At 36.9% G+C, this 21,551-nt stretch overlaps 1 protein-coding gene across 9 annotated transcripts in view; it reads left to right on the top strand.

The window, feature by feature from the left end:
• The window catches only part of LOC306991567 (receptor-type tyrosine-protein phosphatase delta), a 158,912-nt gene that overhangs the window by 60,998 nt on the left and 76,363 nt on the right, over nucleotides 1-21,551 (top strand). For all 9 annotated transcript variants that reach the window (XM_079599545.1, XM_079599542.1, XM_079599540.1 and 6 more), the window contains exon 4: nucleotides 2,983-3,124. In XM_079599545.1, the coding sequence (XP_079455671.1) occupies nucleotides 2,983-3,124 (142 nt within the window). The remainder of the gene's footprint in view (nucleotides 1-2,982; nucleotides 3,125-21,551) is intronic.

The raw sequence follows: 21,551 nt of genomic DNA, 5'->3' as shown, positions 1-21,551 counted from the left end.
TACATTCACTGAGCATTTTACACAAAGGATTTTTTTTTTCAAACATGTGGTAACACATTTCTGCCCAGTGCATTACAAGCATGTTGTCCTTCTCAAAAGTGCAAAATTCTGTGAAGTGTTGCAGGACAACGTCCAGATTCCTCATTTTTGCACAGGGAGGTTTTTTTTATGCTTGATAAATATTTATCATCATGACACAAAGCTTTATGTGCTCGTCGTCTGCTAATCAGATGCTAATGATCTGAAATAGATAATTAATTGTTCTGCTTAAAAATAATAATAATAATTTTTAGTTATTATTAACTAATAGTGAACTACCACATTCTACTGAGCACTATTTCTTATTAATGTGTTAATCAGAGTTTCTTGTTAGTTAATAGTAGTTACTAGAATGCTAATAGTAAGTTATTCGTTCCTGTGTAGTTATTATTCATTAATGATGGAACAGTATTCTAAAGCGTTACGGAAACTATATATTTGTGAAGTTTGCACATTTGAAGCTTGAAGCACATCAATCCGATCACTTTATTTAGCGTTCATGTAAACACTATGTTTATCATCAGTCAGAATGGTTTTATTCCAATTGAAACAAAATATGTCAATGTAAATGTAGCTACTGATGCTGATGGCCTCTTGTTCTTGTTTATTCTACAAATCATGTTGTTTATGGACATGTCAAGAATAAGCGATGTGCATGAGTTTGTGTGACTGTGTCACAGGATCGTACCTATCTACAGTCTCGTCATTTATGCATTTAGTGCATAATTAGTTGTATAAAGTGCAGGCAAGTGCTTACATTTTGAATATTACAAATTTGGAATACATGCACGCATGAATCACACAAGACAATCTGTCTTCCCCTACAAAAAATATATTTAAGTGTTCTGTTAGTAAACATCTTTTTAAACTATTCAAAGAGTGTTATGTGTTATGAGAGGTTATGTTCTTTTCAGAGACATACTGTACTTAACAAAATTACACTTCATTGTATTTGGCTTATACTGACAAGTATTCAATAAAGTACATGTTCCCAATGCCTTACTAAATAATTACTTAAACTGAACTTTATTTCAAGTATACAAATCAACCGAATCACCTATGTTATAAGTTCACTTTAAGTATACTTCAAAGTGTACTTTAATAAATAAAAGTAGAGCTACAAGTAAACTATCTGTATACCTTTAGGTTCAGTTGTAGTGTAGTTCATAGTATACTTGCAGTGAAAAAGAAAACGTAATTTTGCACATGCCCTTGGCTATGTGGACACCATATAATTTTGAGCAGTTTTACCATCTGAGGCAGATTTCAGTCATCGTAAAATATTTATTTTGTGGCAGGGCAACATTGACAGTATTGAATCTTTTAGAGTGACATGCTCACCGACAGCTGATGATTTCTTCTGACAGTGTCAATAGTTTAGTGTGCCAGTCCCGTTGTGGTGACCTTCAGATGAAGAAGCAATAGGAGCACAGCTGCTATTGATGCGTGTGTGAGAGAACCATTCAGTCTTTATGAAATGCAGCATAAATATCTTATTTACCGTTTCTTATGTTATGACAGCACTACAAAAAATGACCTTGAGATAAAGACTGAGCAGTTCACAAATTCCCTCTTTTCCAGGGAAACACTGCAGACTTTAGTACAAAAGCATATTTGGGTTTGTGTGTCAAGGAAATCCACCCTTACAAAAATGAAATATACTTAAAGTAAATTGTATTAAGTAAACTTAAGTTCAAGTATATTGTATGTAGTTAAGTACACCAATATCAGTGTACTAGTAGTATACTTGGAATGGAACTATTTCAAAACGGCTGGGGACTGAAGTGCCCCACTTTTTAGTTTATAAAAGTATACTTTTAAGTGTATTTAAAGAATAACAGTACATAACTAGTTTAAATCTAAGTTTTCACTTTTATATTTCAACTATACTACAAGTGAACATCTAAGTAAATGTACTAGCTGTATACTTATAGCCCACTTTTTAGTTTATGAAAGTACACTGAAGTACACTTTGACGTATTAGTTTTCTTTGAATGAACTTAACATCATAGTCAAGTTAAGGCAAGTTTATTTATATAGCACATTTCATACACTATGGCAATTCAAAGTGCTTTATTTAAAAAAAATTCTGTAATCAAAAAATAAAAGCTCGGAAAATTAACAGTTATACATGAAATTAAAAGAGATATGTGATACAGTTATAAAATGAATTAAGAGTAAAGAGGTAGTATATTTTTAGTATACTAAATATACATAGTAAATAAAGGTAGTATATATTTGTACATTTTACTTTAAATTATGTATAATGCAAGTATACTACCATGTCTCTATTAGTATCCCAAGTATATTCTAACTGTGCTTTTGAGTAAACTTGAAGTTAACTCCTATATGTACACAACCAGTGGATTTATGCTAATGATTTATGTAAAGTGACTTAATGAAAAAAAGTATATCTCTAATAAGTACATACAAAGGTAGACTGAAAGTCACTCTCTTGTTTTTAGTTTAAAAGAAGTATACTAATAGCACACTTGAATACACTTCTCTTTTATAAGTGTAGTCAGACTTGGCCAGACTCTCAGCTAATCTGTCTGACGTACAGTCTGACATAAAGACTATTCCTGTCGTCTAGTCTGATCTCATAAGTCTCATAGCGTATAAACTCATACAATACATAATTTAGGACACACAATACAAATAAATAAATCTAACAGTTTGCACTGGGCTTCAGAATGAGAAAACACCAACATATCAGCAATTATAAATATTTCCCAGAGAACAAATCGATTTGCCGAAAACCTTAACCAGACTTTGTGTTTCTGTGTCCTGTGTTCATACTGTTGCGTCAGGTTGAGTAAATGATGGTCTGTTGTCTGTCCATAGCTATTTGTCAGGATGAAGTGTGTGTGTGAGCATGATTCTCTGTCGTCAATCGTGAACAAAAAAAACTCTCGTAACATATCTTGTCTCTCGCACCTGTAGGTTATAGAGTTCGATGATGGATCGGGCTCTGTGCTGAGAATCCAGCCGCTGCGGACGCCGCGCGATGAAGCCATTTACGAATGCGTCGCCTCCAACAGTGTTGGGGAGACGAGCGCCACGACACGACTCACTGTTTTACGTGGTAGGTCTATGACGAATAACACTCGCTAACCTTTGCTCTCTCATTGCCTTCCAGCCCTCACAGGTACGTGTAAAGTCTATTTGTTCTTTTTGTCTGTTTGTATCTTTCTCCAGTGAGTACACTGCCGGTAAAAAGTTTAGAATAATTGTTTTAATGCTTACAAAGGCTGCATTTATTTGATGAAAAATACAGTCAAACAGTGATATTTTTAAAATATTATTACAATATAAAATTATGTGATTTATGTGTGTGTGTAATACTCTGGTGTTTTCAGAATTGAATCCTAATGCAGTGTAACATATTTATTAACAAAAATAACAGGCAACAGGAAAAGGCACAACACAGAGTAAATCCAAACACAGGGAAAGGCAGTACTGAAAAGAAGGCACGTGATCCATGCACAAAAACACAACACCGAACACCAATCACTGAACAAGGAAAGCACAAGGGCTGCATCTGAAATCACATACTTGGCTACTGTATATTAGGCCGAAAAAAGAAAAGAAAAAACTGTACGTGACAAAAGAAGTATTCCGAATTCACAGTACTCATAAAAGGGTAGACAAAAAGTACCTGGACAACCTACTACTGATTCTGATTCTGAAGTGTACATACAGTATTTGTGAATGGCAGTGAAGTGATGCAACTGATGCCATCGGTCACATGACCGCAACAACATGATGAATGTAGTTTGTCCGGATTACATTCATACTACAAACACTTCATACTATATAGAACATATTTTTTAGCGGTTGCAAAGCACTTACTTATTCAAAATAATTATCTACTCAAGATAGTATACGATTTCGGACACAGCCAAAACTTACATACAGACAGGGATGAAGGGCAAGCAAGCATAACAAAAACACATGGGAACAAATAAATGAAACTAATCAACAAAGAAAACTACAAACTGACTATAATCTAAACAGGAAACAGTAAACAACTTAAACCTAAAACAAGAGTCCAGAGCAGGAGTTTTTCAGCATCATTACTCTAGTTTTCAGTGTCAGATGATCCTTCAGTTATCATTCTAATATGCTGATTTGCTGCTCACAAACTTTGAAGGCTGGTGCTTTGGCTGCTAAAAACAGCTTTGCATCACAGGAATAATACATCACATTTTAAAATCTTAATTTAAATGAAAGTTATTTTAAATTGTAATAATATTTCACAATATTATTGTTTTTATTACATTTGTATTGAATAAATTCAGCCTTGATGAGGATAAAATACTTATTTCAAAAACATAAAACACGTCCAGTACTGTGTGTTTTGGTTTTAGCTGGAGTATTTGGCCAATGCAGCAAACAGCACTGTCTGCACTTGCATTTTATTTCTAGAAAAGCCTCCCATGGATGGAGCCTGCAAAATGTAAAAGCTCCTTCAGCTCTCACTGACCTTGGAGCTTTTTAAAGGGGTTGATTAATATTCTAATTAGCGAACGGGATTTCCCGCTCGCTAGCTTCAGCATCATCAATATAACTCTAATTTTATGCTACATTTACATCATTTTTACAAAGTTGCCCTGTAAGGATGTGTGGAGAAAACGGAGTGAAAATGCTCTGTTTTTACAGTGAAACTGCACGCTTCACCATTCAAATCCAAAGTCTCTGTGTTCTGAAAGGCTTTTACCTGACTTATCTTTTAATGGAATTATGAAACGCAGTTACTAATCTGGTAGTTTCGTCTGAGGAAGAACCCACCGACCTAAAATGGAAGAAATCGGAGAGAAGAAAATGCTTTCCACCTCCAAATATTTGCATGGTTATTGGCAAAACATTTTTCCTCTGCTTTCTCTTATTTTCTCCCTCCTTCTCGCTCCTTTGTGGCCACATCTGTTGTTGGAGGGAGAGTATTTCTGTTTGCAGCTCAGGCCTGATAAAACCTGCAACACAATAGTAGAGCGTCGCTTAGAACACGCACACACACACACCGCAACACAGCAGAACTCAATCAGGGGGATAGTCTGCAAATCTCTCTGGATATGTTCAGAATACAGGCCTAGTGCTCACTGCATATGGCACAGTGCACACTGCAGTCTATACTGCCTGTTTGTGAGCAGATATGATGTGAACAGCAGGGGAGACTGAGGGGAATGTTACAGGACACACAACATAACATGTCCTTCATAACTCACAGATCTCCCTGCCATCTGTGGGTCTGAGAAACACACGCCAGCAGGTGCCGATGCAACATTTATCACAATATTCAGTTCGATACTTTATAAAAGAAAGAAAATAGTCGAAGTTGTCCCTGTTACAAACACACACTGATTTTAATCGAGATTGTGTCATTATATCAAATTATATAAACTTTTTTTATTAAATTAGCATTTTTTCAGTCTTGATTTTAATTTTAGTTTAAGTCTTAGTAATTGTACGTGCTTTCGTCGCTTTTATTATGTTTATTATATAAATTTGCATATAACTTTGATTAATTAAAAAAAGTAACAATAATCAAAAATTTGGGCCAGGGAAGTTTCTGAAATTTGAATAATGTTTGTTATATATTTCAAATAATTTTTATTTTTTATTTCCCATTCAGCATCTGAACTTTTACCCAGCAAACTAGAGATAAAACAGATATTAATTACAATTCAAGGCGTTAAAACCAAATAAATGTATTCTTCAAAATTATTTATATATTAAGATTACGTGTGAATTTATCATCGTGGAAACAAAAATGATTATTTTACATAAAGCAAATTGTATGCAAAATGTCTTAACTCAGGCTGTCTGATCCAATAATGAGTCAAGGAAGATTAAAAATGACTTCCGACTCGTTCGTCACACTGGAATGGAAGGTCAAGTTGAGCACAATGCAGTGTTATTCAGTATTGCACACAGAGAGCTGCTATAGTCTGCCGTAACTCATCTGACGTTTAGTGCGTACAGCAAACTTGCATACTGGATAATATGTACTGCAAACATAGTATGAGTAGATGGTGGCATGCTATTTAAAACAGGCTCTCTCTTCGAGCCTCACCTGGAATGACGGTTTTGATGGAAATGTTATAATTATGAACAGAAAGCCCTAAACAAATATTTATCCATTAATATAAATGAAGGAAGCAGAGTTGTAGTAATTATTGCACATTCAGCCAGTGGGCAAGCAGCATCGTTTGAGCATGAATAATGACACACAACTAATACGTATTCCGCCGTAAGATATCAGGCTGCGGCAGACTACACCAGCGTCAAAAACAAGCTTAGCATTAAAGCACCTTTGCCTCAGTTAAGCCCCGACATACTTTTCTTCTCCTAAAAACATGCCGTTCAATCGGCCGTTCTGTGTTGTGTGGGAATATGGGTCATGTCTTATTCATGAATGCACCCACTGAACTGGGACCAATGTGTTCGGTCCTTTCACAGGGTGGGAATTGCAGGCCGATATTTGCCAACAAGGTCACAGGCACAATGCATTATACATCACAGTAAACAAAAGATCTCCATGCTGGGAAAAAACGCACATGTTGCTGGTAGCACCAATACATTTCAACACACTCTTGAAATACATTTAGCAAAATATCTTGCCTCAAAAATACCCCCCGAAAATGATCACTTTATGATCATCATTTACTCTACATGACGTTGTTTCAAACACATGTGAGATGTTTAGCAGAATGTTCAATCTGCTCTTTTCCATACGTGACCATATATGTGTGTATATATATATATATATATATATATATATATATATATATATATATATATATATATTTAGACATGTTTAAACATAAGTGACAACAAACCTGGTGCACATATGCTTCAGGAGAGGGGGAGATAATGAGTAAAATACTTACATTTCTCACACATAAAATCATGACTTCAGAAGACTTGACATAGTCCATAAGTCATTTTGTCCTTTTTGGAACAAATAACACAATCATTTGAACATTAGATGACATCATTTTCATTTAAACATATTACATTGTAAAAAAATGTGCACAGCTTTGTTGAAGAAAGGAAATTGAGCACCAAAGCAAATAATGATGGAAACAGATTTTGGTTGCAGGATGCAGGTTGTTGGTTGAGTATACGTGTGGGATAAAGAGGAGAGTTCTGGAAAAGTGAAGTGCCACTAGACATGGAGAAACTGAAATGGTTTTAAATGACCCTAAGGGGGAATATTAGCGTCACAATTTGGCTCCAGGGATGGAGAAACATCAGAGAGATTAACTGAATTCATTTAGTTCAATGTGCTGTGACCTGATGTCCATTTGACATCCACTCACACAGTCAGCCAGTGAATATCATCAGCACTTTCCTGTGGTGTCATCTGATGTTAAAGACCCAGAGGCACTGACCCCATCATTTTATATGTATATGAATATGTATATGTATATGAATATAGTATACTGTGGGCCCTATCTTGCACACAGCGCAAATTACTTTGTACACCACCGACACATGTATCATTCCTATTTTGAACCCGACGCACAGCGGACTTTCCCCTCCACAGACGCACGTCGGTAAATTAGGGAATGAACTTGCTCTCTGGAGGGGGGGCTGTTCAACGAAAAGAGAAGGCGTATTCTGGCGCAAACGTTCCCTGGTGCTATTTTGTGGTTTCAGAAAACAATTCCGCCACAGACAAGGAAAAACCTAGTCTATAGTCAGTGGCACGTTATTCAGATGCTTTTTTAAGGGCGCATGCTTGGCCATAATGTTGCGTGTGCACAAACACTTTGCTTCTCTCTACACAGACACAGCAGTTACCATTTTTTGCAAACCATACATAATTACAAGGAAAAATATTACCACACGAGGGAGATCATTGTGGTGTCCATGAAGATGTGAAAAAATAAGCATAAATCCAGTTTAAACATTTACCCAAATTATTCAGGCTAATTGTAGTAATGACGGATTAAACCTGTTTGATCAATAGTGGCAAGACACATCGGTATATAAGGACATCTGACAAAGTGGGTTATCTGTCAAGAACCAGAAAACAAAATTCTGAAATCTGCGAAATCACCTTTACCATCATGTAAGTTGCGTGCGCCTGGCAAATCTGCAGTTATAATAGCAATCCGCCATAGAACAAGCTCACCTGCACTTAAAGGGAATGTGAGGTGATGCTCTGATTGTTTTTTTTTTGTACGTTACGCCCAAACCACACCTATGAGCAATGTAGCTACTTCAGACCAACCCATTTTTAGATTTGCGTCGATATCCGCCCACAAAGGTTTTTTTTTTTTTTTTTTTTTTGCGTTTCACTATTGATACTTGTGTATCAGATGTTAAAATAGGGCCCTGTGTGTGTGTAATTTTTTTTTTTTTTTTTTTTTTTTACATATACTGTACATATGATTTTAGCCAATCTCACCTAGGAGGTCTCGACTTGTCCAACAGTTATTCTAAATCATAAAACGGTTAATAATTTTGTATAGTCTATGGAATAAAGTCAGTCATTATATTATGAACTTTATTTATTATAAAGCAATTTTAGTTATGAAAAACCTAATATACAGTACTGCCCCATATTTTGCAACCTTCTCAATTGCTTTTTGCACAAATTACATCTTTTGACACCCAGTAAGTTGGTTCCACCAACCCAGGTGGTAACACTTTACAATGAGGAAATTATTGTGGGAAATACAAGTTTATAAGTAACCAACAGTTGGTCCCAAACTAGCTAGACTCAGTGACGTTTTATATAGTCTAGGGGTACATTTACACGACAACGATATGCTTACAACTGAGAAGTTTTTCCTTTGAGTTTTCCGCGTACAGACGACACCATTGTCAAAACGATCCCCATTCACACAGATCCACGTAAACAACTAAAAACGCTGTATTCTTCTGCCAGGCCATTAGATGGCAATGAAACACTATAGATTGAACACGTAATATGCATGTGAATGACGTCATCGTCTTCAGAGATTTGCGTTTTTTGTTGTTTACAATGCGACCGTATTCAAAAACTTGCACTTTTAAACCCGTTTTCAAAAGTTTGCATCTTCAGGCACCCACTGCCGCTGTAGTGTAAATTAATGGCCAAAACGCAGATTTTTTTTTTACATTTTTAGATGAAAACGGTGTCGTGAGCAGAGGGTTTTATCAAACACACCTGACCTGGCTAATCAAGCTCTTTGGAGTCACTTGAATTCATTTGTGCAGAAGCATATCATCTTTGTAGGTCAGTGGGTCCCCAGGAACAGGGTTGAAGTCCTCTGGTCTAAAGCAACCCTGTTATTGCCCCTTCTATTACCAAGATTTTATCTGCAAATATATTTAGTGACAAAAAAACAAATCATACAAATAAGAGTTTAAAAACTGTATTTATTCCACAAATTGTGGTGATTGGGTTGCAGAAAATGAAAAGCAAATAAAACCTCTCATATAATATTTAATTTTGCCTTTTAAAGTTGATGATCAACACTCTCCCAATTTTGTATTTTATTCGTGAATCATTAGTGCTTCTTTTTGGATTCTTGCCATTTGAAGTTAAAGTGCTCGGTTGTTAAAAACAATACATGTATCTCAGTTTAGTTGATGGTGGCATTTATAGATCCATCTTTTACAGTGAGGATAGATGAATGTCTCCATAGAAGCAGGAAAAACCGTGATGTCATGGAGGGAAAGTCCAACAGCTGCTCTTCCTTTCAAATGTCTGTTTCTGTGCCTTTCCAATGCAAACTGATTCCCATAGCGGAACTAGAGGAACTCTGGCAAATCCAGTGAAAAGCTGCCCCGATCATAACAGATGACAGCGGCGGGAAACACTCCATTCTCTGCTGAGTTGAGTTGCGTCTAGACAAAGCCTATTTTATGGTAATCCGGAAATATCCGTGCCAAAGCCGGAACGGCGGCACCTTTTTTTTTCTAAACGTGCATCAAATTTACAGAATTTGACTGTCCCTCAACTTTTGCTTTGAACGGAGGCGTAATCTTCAGCAAACAGTTGTCGGGCATTCGTGCAGGAAGTCCGGATCTCGAGGTATAATTTAAAATCCTGACAGAAAAACAAAGGCATTGACTTAGCGCTCAAACGGCCATCCAGACGAATCGCTGCCTCAGCGCTCTCGCCGTCTTTGAGCGAGGTGTGTGTTCGCGGACCCGCAGAGGGAGGACGCTGGGAAATTGCTGTGCCTGTTGTTTGGTGTTCTGACAGCTGCATCGAGGGTGAAAGGCGGCAAGAAAAGCTAGCAGAGCACAATGTGCTTTCGTTTACCCCTCCGTCTCGTAGGTGCCAAGACACAAACGGCCCACCAGGGCTTTCAGACATTTCCGAAGACCCTTTGACGCCCGAGTGCTTTGGAAACATGCTGACTTATCTCGCAACCCAGGTGAACCTTTCTTTGAGCTGAAAAATAGAAATGTAGAAAGGATGGGAACGAGGACCTGAGACAGCACATAAAGTCAACGCGCTTTTGTTTGAGTTTGCCGAGGTAATGCCGTTTCTGTGTGACCCCCTCCTTCCCTTTTTAAATTAGCACCAATGCCATTCATCACAGAAATGGAACAACAGATAATGATGAGTTATTTATTATCATAATTAAAGACGAAGCCGTTAGACGTATTGATCTGCCCTGCTGAAAATTCCCCCATTGGTAATTAATGGAGTGGAGGAGATCTGTAATTGTACAGTGTGAGTTTGGAGCCAAACATCAGCATGTCTGCCAAGACAGATGGGTGTAGAAGTCCATATTCTGAATCTGCAGAGACCCTTAAACACTGATAGATCATGTGCCGGCTGTGCATTTGTTGGTCTAAGTGGATGGGGATATCGATCCCTACAGATGGCTGTGCTATTTTCTCCATTAGTTTCTTTTCTGCTCTTGCTCGTTGTTGTATGTTTGTTTGTTTGTTTGTTTTTCTTTTCATGGATGAATTTGTTTGTAGAGCCCTGGAATCGTTTTGTGTTTATTCTGATTTTCTTTTTCAGCTTTTATGCTCTTAAACATTCTGAGCATCCCATATGTAATAGAATCATTATTTTCTGTTGTGCTGTTTATTTGATACAATTTATTAACAAGTACCTTGTCATCGTGGGTAGTTACTGCACCGACATGTTTTTTGTTATTATTATTATTAATAATAGTACTATTATAAGTAATATTTCACTGTAAAAAATAAAGATGACCATTTAATACTACTACTATTACTACTACTACTAATAATAATAATAATAAAAAAATATAATATATTAAAATATAAATATATTATTATTATACTAATAATCATAATAATAATCATAGTAATAATCATACATTATTATTATAATAACTATTATTATTATTGTCACACGTTAGATTAGGGTCCAATTCTCACTATTAACTAACTATTAACTACTACTTTTGCCTCAAACTCCTAATTACTGCTTATTAATAGTTACTTTAGGTATTGGGTAGGATGGGATGTAGAATATTGTCATGCGGAATAAGGCATTAATATGTGCTTTATAAGTACTAATAAACAGCCAATATAATATGCATGCTAATAAACAACTAGTTAATAGTGAGAATTGGACCCTAAACTAAAGTGTTATTATTATAATTAAATTTTATTAAATAAAAATAAAAATATTTAAGAATACAAGTAAATGCTTTTGCAATTTTTGACTGTAATAAATATAATAAATTGAGCATTTAATAATAATAATAATAATTATAAAACAATCTTAAAATAAGATCAATAATTAATGTAATATTTTACTGTAATAAAATAAATAAATCTAAGGAAAATAGAATAATAATAATTACATTTATTCAATTTATAATTATTATTATTGTTATCAGTTCATAAGTGCTTCGCATACAATGTTGGGGAAATGAACAGTACTGCACTTCACTCATATCTTCTTTTAATTAAATCATAGCCTTTACAATTTGGTAATAATACTGAACCATATCCAGATTTTGGTTTTATTTTGATTAATAGTGCAGTCCTAGCCTTTAGGAACAGGGTTGGGAAACATTGGAGGAAATACTACTGTAGAACAGATTTCAGAGTGTATTTTTTGTTTTGGAAACTTTAATTTCCATTTGGAAATTTGTTTTGTTTGTGTTTTATCAATTACGTCTGTTCCTTCTATCCATGACGTTTGGAACTGAAATTGCTGGCTGTGTTGTGGAACGAGCCCGTGTTTGTGCTTGTTTCTGAGGAGGTGCTAATGGTTTAGCAGGGGAGTTTGCGGGAGTGAAGGGCTCTTATCTTACGGCTTTGATGCTCTGCATATTGGAGTCATTTTCTGCTAGATGAATCGACCTCCTCCGGGTCGCTCTTAATTCAACTAATGATGCTCTTGAGAGGAGAACCTCTACATGCCGCTGGGTAATTACGTCCAAATACAGCGTCGGGTGGCTGGATGAAGAGCGGGTGAAGAAACATGGAATATGTCACAGGGACCGATTTGTCATTTTAAAAATGTACAAAGTACCCAGAATGCACCACCACTTCGGAATGGAAAAAGGGGCTCTTGACAGTGAGATGCTAGTTACAGTGTCTACCAGCGGGGACTAATGGAATCATGCTAACCAGAAATACTTTGAGCCCAAAGCCCGAGTTAGACGAATAACTGTGAGCTCATTTAATCTAAAACACATCACCTGTTACCTGTGTTTAACAATGAGTTGCGTAATGCAGCCTCACACACACACAGGGGTTTAATGAGCGATGGGAAGCCGCTGGGCTGTGAAGGAGGTTTCGCAAAATAAACCCACAAATGACAAACGGGTTTAGTCAGCAGAACATCCAACGAACTGCAGCCCCTAAATGAAATTAATTATAAAGGCTCTGAGGAAATGAAAGTGCGAGCGACGTCTGTCTGCAGCCAGAGGACGCGGAGAAAGACATGCTTTTGTTTTCCTTTGTCTTCCTGCTTCGCTCGGGAATCTCCCACGCCGTCGGTGGTAATGAGGAGCCGGACGTGATTTCATAACTCCTGCCGCTGGTGACCTCGACGCGTCCGCGCTTCAAACCCATTCCAGCGGCAGCTGCGAGTGCTTCAGTCCGCGCCAATTTCCACAAATTAACTTTGTGTTCATGGAGACTTACTGGGAAAGCCTCTTCTGGAGAAATAAAGGAATTGTGTGACACAGAGAGGAGATTACTTTTGGATTTATCCTAGTCCTGCAGAAAGGCTGATTGTTCGCTCTCTTTGTGCACTTGACATACATCAGACAATCTGATATATTTTCACCTTGATTATAATATTTGATAAATGGTCTGTTATTGGGTGTTGTTATCAAGGAAGCCTGGAAATGAAATCTAAAACTAAACTTTTACTGTTGTGACTTAGTGTTGTCAAAAGTACCGACTTCAGTAACAAGTCGGTACTGAAAAAAAATATAATTGATGATTCTATAATTTCCCTCTAGCATTGTGAGCGCTGTTGAACAGATTCATAAACACCTCTGATTGGCCATTGCGTTCACATGCTCAACATACTGAATATGACTGTGATTGGCTACAATGGTCAATGCTTCAAAAACATGTTGTCTTCACCGAACGCTTGGCTTACACCGATTTACACATGAGCGTTTGAAAGCAGGCGTCTATCAGCAGATCCATAATATATCCACTGATAGATGGATCCGCTGATAGACGGCTTCTTTCAAACACTCCGGCGTGTAAGCGCTCAGTGAAGACAGCATGTTTTTGAAACGTTGATCATTGTACCCAATCACAGACATGTATGCTGAGCATGTGAACTCAATGGCCAATCAGAGACTTATATGTTGAGCATGTGAACTCAATGGCCAATCAGAGACTTATATGTTGAGCATGTGAACTCAATGGCCAATCAGAAGTGTTTAAGAATCCGTTCAACAGCACTCAAAATGCTAGAGGGAAATGCTGGTATCATCACATTTTTTAAATGTCAGTATCGACTTGGTACCGAAGTCGTACATTTGACAACACTACTTCACTACAATACTAGCTAAAAATCTATTATATTGAGACAGTGTTGTTATTATTCTTTCACTAAAACTAAAAGTATTAAGTCATTTAATAAAATAGAAATATTGGCAATAACACTTAAACCAAAAAAATAAATGGTAACTTAACTGAAATAAGTTGAAGTACTAAAATGATTCAAATTAAACCAAATATAAAATAAATTAAAGTAGAAATAATTTTTAAAAAGATAAAAATGACACAAGCACATAATTAAATTACTAAAATTTCAACTAAAATTTCAACTAAAACTACAAAAAAGGGCTTGAAATTAACATCTGCCAGACCACCAAATGCGGGGGGATTCAGCAGTGGCGTGTAACGTAGTCACTCTTTCTAGCCACTTTGGCGGGTTGAATTTTATATATAATGTATATAAAGAGACATTTAATGTATATAAAGAGAAATTTGTAATTTTTGCTTGCTTGTCTGTCTCAATTTTGTACCACCTTGTCTGTTTGTCTAAGCTCTTGCTTAAGCCTTGTTTTAATTGTAATGTATTTATTGATGTATGCCAATTAACAACTGGCTGGGGACTACAGCTGGAAATTAGCCGTAGAGGCTAAAGCTGCTCTTTTCATTAAAAGAGGTTGTCCACATTACTATAAACCAATAAAGTAAAGTAAGTAAAGTATACATTTTAAAATTGTCGTCTTTTAAAAAGGCATCTGAATAATAAACTAAGTGCAATGTAGTGTCTTCAAAAATATAGATTTTTCGATACATACACTCTAAAAAATGCTGGGTTGTTTCAACCCAATTTTGGGTAAAATATGGACAAACCCAGCCATTGGGTTAAATTTTTCAATTACATTTTTAACCCAACATTTGGGTTTGTCCATATTTTACCCAAAATTGGGTTGAAACAACCCAGGATTTTTTAGAGTGTACTGAGATAGCTGAAAACACTTCTAATACTCATTTTACGCAGAATAGGTACACTATATAAGCCGCGCTTTCTCGCTCTTCCATCTCTCCGAAAGTGAGTAACACACACTTAGTCATTTCAGTGGGTAGTAACTTTAGAAAACCACTAGCCACAGTGGTTGGTAAATGAATAATATATATTATATATATATATGGACCAAAAATGACCACACAAGGACAAGGATTTTGGATATTGCTCTCTTTTTGGGGACATTTTGTCGCCATAATGTAGGGTTATACGCCATATTACGCCATAATTATGTATATACACACACACACACACACACACACACACACACACACACACACACACACACAGAGCAGTATATCTTTACCTGGCACAGAATGAAAGTGTTGCTCTTCCTCCTACACACGCACCCACACACACTTACAGGCGTGTCACGCTCCCGACACACACACCGTCAGCCACTCAGCCAGCAGAAGTGGGCGGACCATCCAGACATTATTCTTGAGTGAGTGGGGCTGTGCTGCTGTACTTCATGCTGTTATTACCCATGATACCTCTAAATGTGACGCCATAGGGCACACGTGCACAAATGGAATCAATGCGAGTGGGTTTCTTTCTTTGAAGCTGAAGCGTGTCATTTTTGGGATGTTCAAACATTTCCATATCTCTTAGTATAATGTGCAACTACATAAGCCGTCTATGTGGCGACGGAGGGGAAGCACATGCGCAGTATTTTAAGTGCAGATCGACTACAGCTGCTGCGAAAGTCCCAGACGAGTGTGGATTCTGATCCCGCTCAAGGTCAAAGGTCGTCTCATTCATCTCTGGAATGCTGCACTTGAAGGCAACGTTCCATATGTCTGTAACACGGCCTGGAATTCCAAGACCGAGACGTCAGGAATTCTCTCTTTCTCATGGGAATCATAAGCAATTGAAGTCCATTAACCCTGTAAAGCCTGACATCTGAATTTTTTTTTTTGTTTTTTTTTTTGGAACAGTCTATTTAAACTTTAGACATTAACCCAATTTGCCACTAATATTAAGATTTTGTCTTATTATTATATCTTAAAAAGGTTTTCACATGTGTTTTATTTTTTGATACATTAGGCTTTTATGGTGCATATAGTATTATATAGAGAATATTGAGAGAAAAAAAACAGGAACATTTTATTCAGAGGCCTAAACTGAACAAAAATATGTGTTTTGCATAATACAGATTGTTTCAATTTACAGTGATAACAGGAAAATGATTCAATGATGCAAACAGAATTCATTCCGGCTGTACAGCAGCTCTGAAAGTATTGTCATTGTTCAGCTGCAGTCAGTTCAGTGTTGATTCAGTTCTGTTGTAAAGATCATCAATTATTAAATTAGTTAATTTCATTTATAAGCAGTTCAGCAGAAAACGGTGATGTCATCATCCAGCTCAGTTCAGTTCTCATCCAATAGTGTCAGTGCAGTCAGATCAATAATTCTGTTGAATATTAAGTGTGGAATAAAAGTAGTTAATGGAGCCACTTTTAAGGACAGATTGTGTGGTTGATCTCAGGAACTGACCTCTCCTCCACCTTCCGTCCCTACAGTCGTGTGGTGATCTCTTGTGTGCATGGTTTGGTGCGTGTGATCGTTCTCTGAGTGCTCCGGTCTTTCAGAAGTCACACTTCAGAGCTGATGAGCCAGCGCTCGATAGACTTTATCAGTTCGGCGGTCCAGACGATCAATAAGTGTTTACACTCAAGGGCTTCCACACAATCAGCGAGTCCACGTGGAGCACTTCCGTGGACAGATCTACTGTATTGACAGCCAGCGTTCAGTTTCAAGTGCAGCTGTGGAGGAGCAAGAACATGCTTCTTGATGATAAAAATGGTTGTGAGCCGGTTTTATATCATAACCGCAGTAGAGAGATGGTTTAAGATGGCGGGTGTGTTCTGGAAAAACAGTTATGACGTTAAAATAAGTATTTTTCTTTTAAAAGGGAGGACAAAGTGCTCCCATAATATTGTGTTGTTGGTGTCAGAGGTCATGCTTTCAATGAAACTGAGCGAATATGACGGTCGGGTTTCCACTTGATGTCCTTAAATGAATTAGGGATGCACAGATACTGAGCTTGTGTGCTTGTTCTCAAACAAACAACAGAACACACAAACATATGGAGATAAGATTAAAGGTGTCTGTGTAGTAAATGTATCTAATATAATATTAAGCATACATTCAATATTTACAGCTGTATAGTTGCTGTTAAGCGCACTTCCCTTTCTATCAGACATCCCTAAACGTTTGTAGTTCGTACAGATGTTTCAATAGCAAAGTAAATAAAACAATGCAGTTATTACTAAAGTTAGTAAACAAGGCCATGGTGGTAACACTTTACAATAAGGTTATATTAGTTAACTGGATTAGTTAACTATGAAAAATAGTGAAGTGTTACTTCAATAATTTTTGCAGTATTGCAAAATTCTTACCAGTTTCATTAATGTATGACTGAGAAATATGCATCACATTAAGTTTATTGTTAGAACTGTTTAATCCAAATTTGATATGCAATTAATATACATAAATTATTATTATTTTTTTCTGAGTGTAAATATCATCAAAATGTTAAACGCTATGAATTATGATTAAAGTTTAAATGTTAATTAAAGCCTAAATTAAAGACTTGGATTAAACCGCTTGATTCATATGAATTACGTTTACGATGTATTCATGATCTTGAAGTTGAAAATGCTGATTACATTACAGACTTTCAGTGGATGGACACAAAATAATGAGAGAAAATTTCTAAGATCAGTATATAAAAAGGTTTAGAAGGACAAATGATGACACAAGTTTAATTTTTGAGTGAACTGCGCCTTAAATATGACCGGGATGTCACATTTGAATCACCGAGGGCTATCATCTACAAATGGCCTTACATTTTTCAGATAAATCTGAATTGAAACTGACATTTCATGTTGAGATTCTGTAACATCCAGCCAGAAAGAAGCACGTATCCCATGAACTCGCAGGCAAACGTTCAGCGACGTTCTCCGTGTCCAGACAGAGACACTCATGAACATCTGCGCTTCCCTTGAGCGGCGCTCTGTTCGCCCCGAGGTCGGCGTTCCTGAACAGGTCAAATTTCTGACTTATGAGAGACATGATTGATGGAAACATTGCAGCTTTTTTTCTCTCCATCTCGGCGAAAGCGCTCGCAAGATTATACGGCAGCTGGAATGCACTGATAAACGCACCGGTGGCCGGATTAGCCGCCTGTCATTTACGGCGCAGCCAAATGTAAAAGATAACCTTTATTATCACAGAACAAGTGTCACATGAAGAAGAGGAAAATAACAGCAAACAGAGAGAAGCTGAAGGCAAGTTCTGCTGCAGAGGAAGCGTCTGTGGCGTTAATGGAGAGCTCTTACATTCGCTGGAGTGATTCTGTACGAGACGGAACAAAAGCGTAATTAACAGGCCACGCTGAACCATGCCAAAGAAAACAACAGAATACATCAGGGGGGCGTAAATGAGAGCGCCGGAGACGGAGGAGTGGAAAAAGGAGAGCCTGAGAGGGGGTGGAAAATGCAAACGCACACGCAATCGACCGGCGTGATTTTTTAAGAGCTTTATTTCTGTTATCAGATGTGCCATGTCTCATCTCGCTGAGATATTCTTGCCGATCTCTGGAATACTTGAACAAATATTTCTCTATAATGCACTAAACTGTAAAATGGACCGCCTTCCCTGCTCTTTTAGCACCTCTGAGGAAGATCAGTATAATTAATTCTGCAAAAGAAAAAAAGAAAATTGTTGCAGTGCTTATTTTTGTTCGTTTTTTTCCAGTAAAAAAATCTAAACATTCTTTAATCAAGATACATTTGCTTGAGAAGCAAAATGACTTCAGAAATGAAGTCTTGTTTTCTAAAGAAATCTTCAAAATAGTTTGTTTATGCCTAAAATTAGAAAAATAATCTGCCAATGGTGTAAGAATACAGTTAATTCAAAAGGAAAACAAGTTTATTTTTCTAACCCTATTGGCAGACATTATTTGGGGGTTAAAACAAACTAAATAAAATAACTTTTTTCAAGCAAATGTGCAAACATTTTGGGTTACACTTCATTTTTGCAGTGTAATTATACATTTAAGTACTGAATAATAATAATTAACTACATGTAGGTATAGGGTTAGGGTAGGATTAGGGTTTGTTTGAGGGTTAGTTGCATGTACTTATGCATAATTTAATGTTATAACATGTAACAAGGACACTAAAATAAAATGTTACCACATTTTGATTAAGAAAGAAACATTTTTACACATTGTCATTTGAGTAATTCTATGTGATTTTGTCATTTTTGTTATTTTCGATTTAGCTTTAATGTATTTTTATTTCAGTTTATTTTAGTTATTGTAATACCTAAACTTATTTTATGATTCAAATGCATCAGCATATGCAACCAAATGTAAAGTGGAGTAAACACCATTTTGCGTGTAGTGACAGAGGATAACATAAGAGGTGTACAATGTTTTTAATTGTCTAAGAAGGGGTGAATAGAGGTATTTTGCTCTTAAATAGCACAAAGAAGTACAGATAGACTTCCTAAAAAAGAATATTCCGGATATTCTTTCGCCAAATTGATATAAAAATTATATTGGCAAACAATTATGTTTCCTGGATTCCTAAAAAACAAACAGAAAAATGCAGTTGTTGATTCCCAAGCTCACTTGCCTTCTGTGTTCCGTTTGGCCCTTTGTTATGGTTGTGACTCACGGTTCCAGAGTACAATTACTGTATTAATTAGCACAGGGAGCTAATCACACACACACACACACACACACAAAGCCATCAGCCTTCAGAAACAGAAAATGACGGTAGAGCTTCTCTCACCACCGCCGCTTCCTTTACAGCGAGCAAATCCCGGATCAATATGCCGTAGCCACCACGTCTCTGGGGTTCAGCTGGAATTCAGGACGAATCCGCCAACATTGACTGCCGTCACAGTCCAGGAGAGAAAACGCTCCTCTGCCCTTTTGTGGCAGGCAGAAAAAACCCAGCGCAAACTTATCTAGAGCGAAGTGAAGCAAACACAAGCCCAGACTAACCCGCCTTGGCCCGCCGCTCAACACAAAAGCGCCAAAGGAAGCGGAAAATACGGCTGGGATGGCAGTCATACTTGAAGGGTTTCCTGCTATTTGTCTTTGTTGGTAATCTGTGCTTTTGCGGCGGGAGGGATGACCGCAGCACAATGCGTCTTTACACCGGCTGACCTGTGACAGCGGCTCTAAGGAGATTGCGTTCGCTCAAAACGTCCAACAAATATATCTTATTATGGCCGTGGGGGATTTTCCACAGCGAATAACCTCATCCAGGGAAAAAACATCTGCCGGCAGCGCCGACTACGCTAAAGGGAAGCTCAATCTAATGCGTGCATCAGTCGGCCAATGTTGCTGATCGATTCCCAACCCAAATCCATTAACCGTCTGCTGCTCTTGTGTGTTTTTGAGCTCCGTGAATAACGGCACAGCCAACAGAAAGAATACTTGGTATCTTGCTCGCAGCATTTCTTGCAGATAAGCAAAAGAATCAATTACGCCGCACGGCCTTTTAATTTCCAGCTGCGTGTGTGCGCCACATCGGCCTCCTCTGGCTTCGCTCATTGTCAGTTAAACAAACCCTGCTAACTTGAGCGGGTAAACAGTAACTAATCACTTTTGGCCAGTCCGCAGAGACTCAATTAGCTGTATTTAATTAGTGTGTCGTCCTCTGTAGTCTGCTGCGATTAGACAAGCGCGTCAGGGAGGGTTTTGCATCGAACGAGAGAGTGACGCTGCCATTTTAGTAACAACGGTTACACTAAATGTATACAGTGGGCCTAAAAAAAACCGTACTCTTTTGCAAATCATTTTTGGATATTTGAAATAAAGATACAAAATTATAAATTAAACAAAATGCAACTATAAATGTTTATGTAAATTAAAACATGTAATCTTGGCCCCTAACTGAAAATAAAATAAGTGATGTTGTAAATTAGTAAAATTGAAAATAAAGATAAATGAAAGCTAAATAGAAATGTTACAAAAAACTTTTATGTTTTTGAAGTACTTGAAAATCACACAAAAAACCTTTACATAGAAATAGGCCTGTAACTTGCAGTAAAAATATGTTTCCATTTAATATGGCACTACTTAATCATAACTAACATGTTATAGGTGTTTTTATATGTAAAAAACATTCAGAAACTGTAAGTGATCCGAAATTATATTTATTTATTATGACTGATTTTATTTGACTATACGGATAATACAGACCGATCCTCACAGATCCATGTTGTTTAGGACGGGTTTGTGTTGATGAGCCACTAACAAAGTACGTTTATTCACATAATGTTCTCTCTTAAAATATAATCAAGTGTAAATGTCTGCATTATCATGTCTAAAGGATTGAAGTCTGTTGGGTAAAATAAAAAGTCAGTTTTCTATTTTATTCCAACCATTACTCCGTAAATATTTAGTTTACACATAGTTACATTTCAACTAAATATAATGGTGCAACACAAAAATATTCAGTGGTGCTAAGTTGTAACTTAGTATTTATGTCAAAACTAGGCTAAGTTGTAACTTAGGCACAGATGGTGCAACCGGCCCCTC

This window comes from Phoxinus phoxinus, assembly GCF_949152265.1.
Source record: "Phoxinus phoxinus genome assembly, chromosome: 2".
In the NCBI taxonomy this organism is placed as follows: domain Eukaryota; kingdom Metazoa; phylum Chordata; class Actinopteri; order Cypriniformes; family Leuciscidae; genus Phoxinus; species Phoxinus phoxinus.
This window is presented reverse-complemented; position numbering and strand designations above follow the sequence as displayed.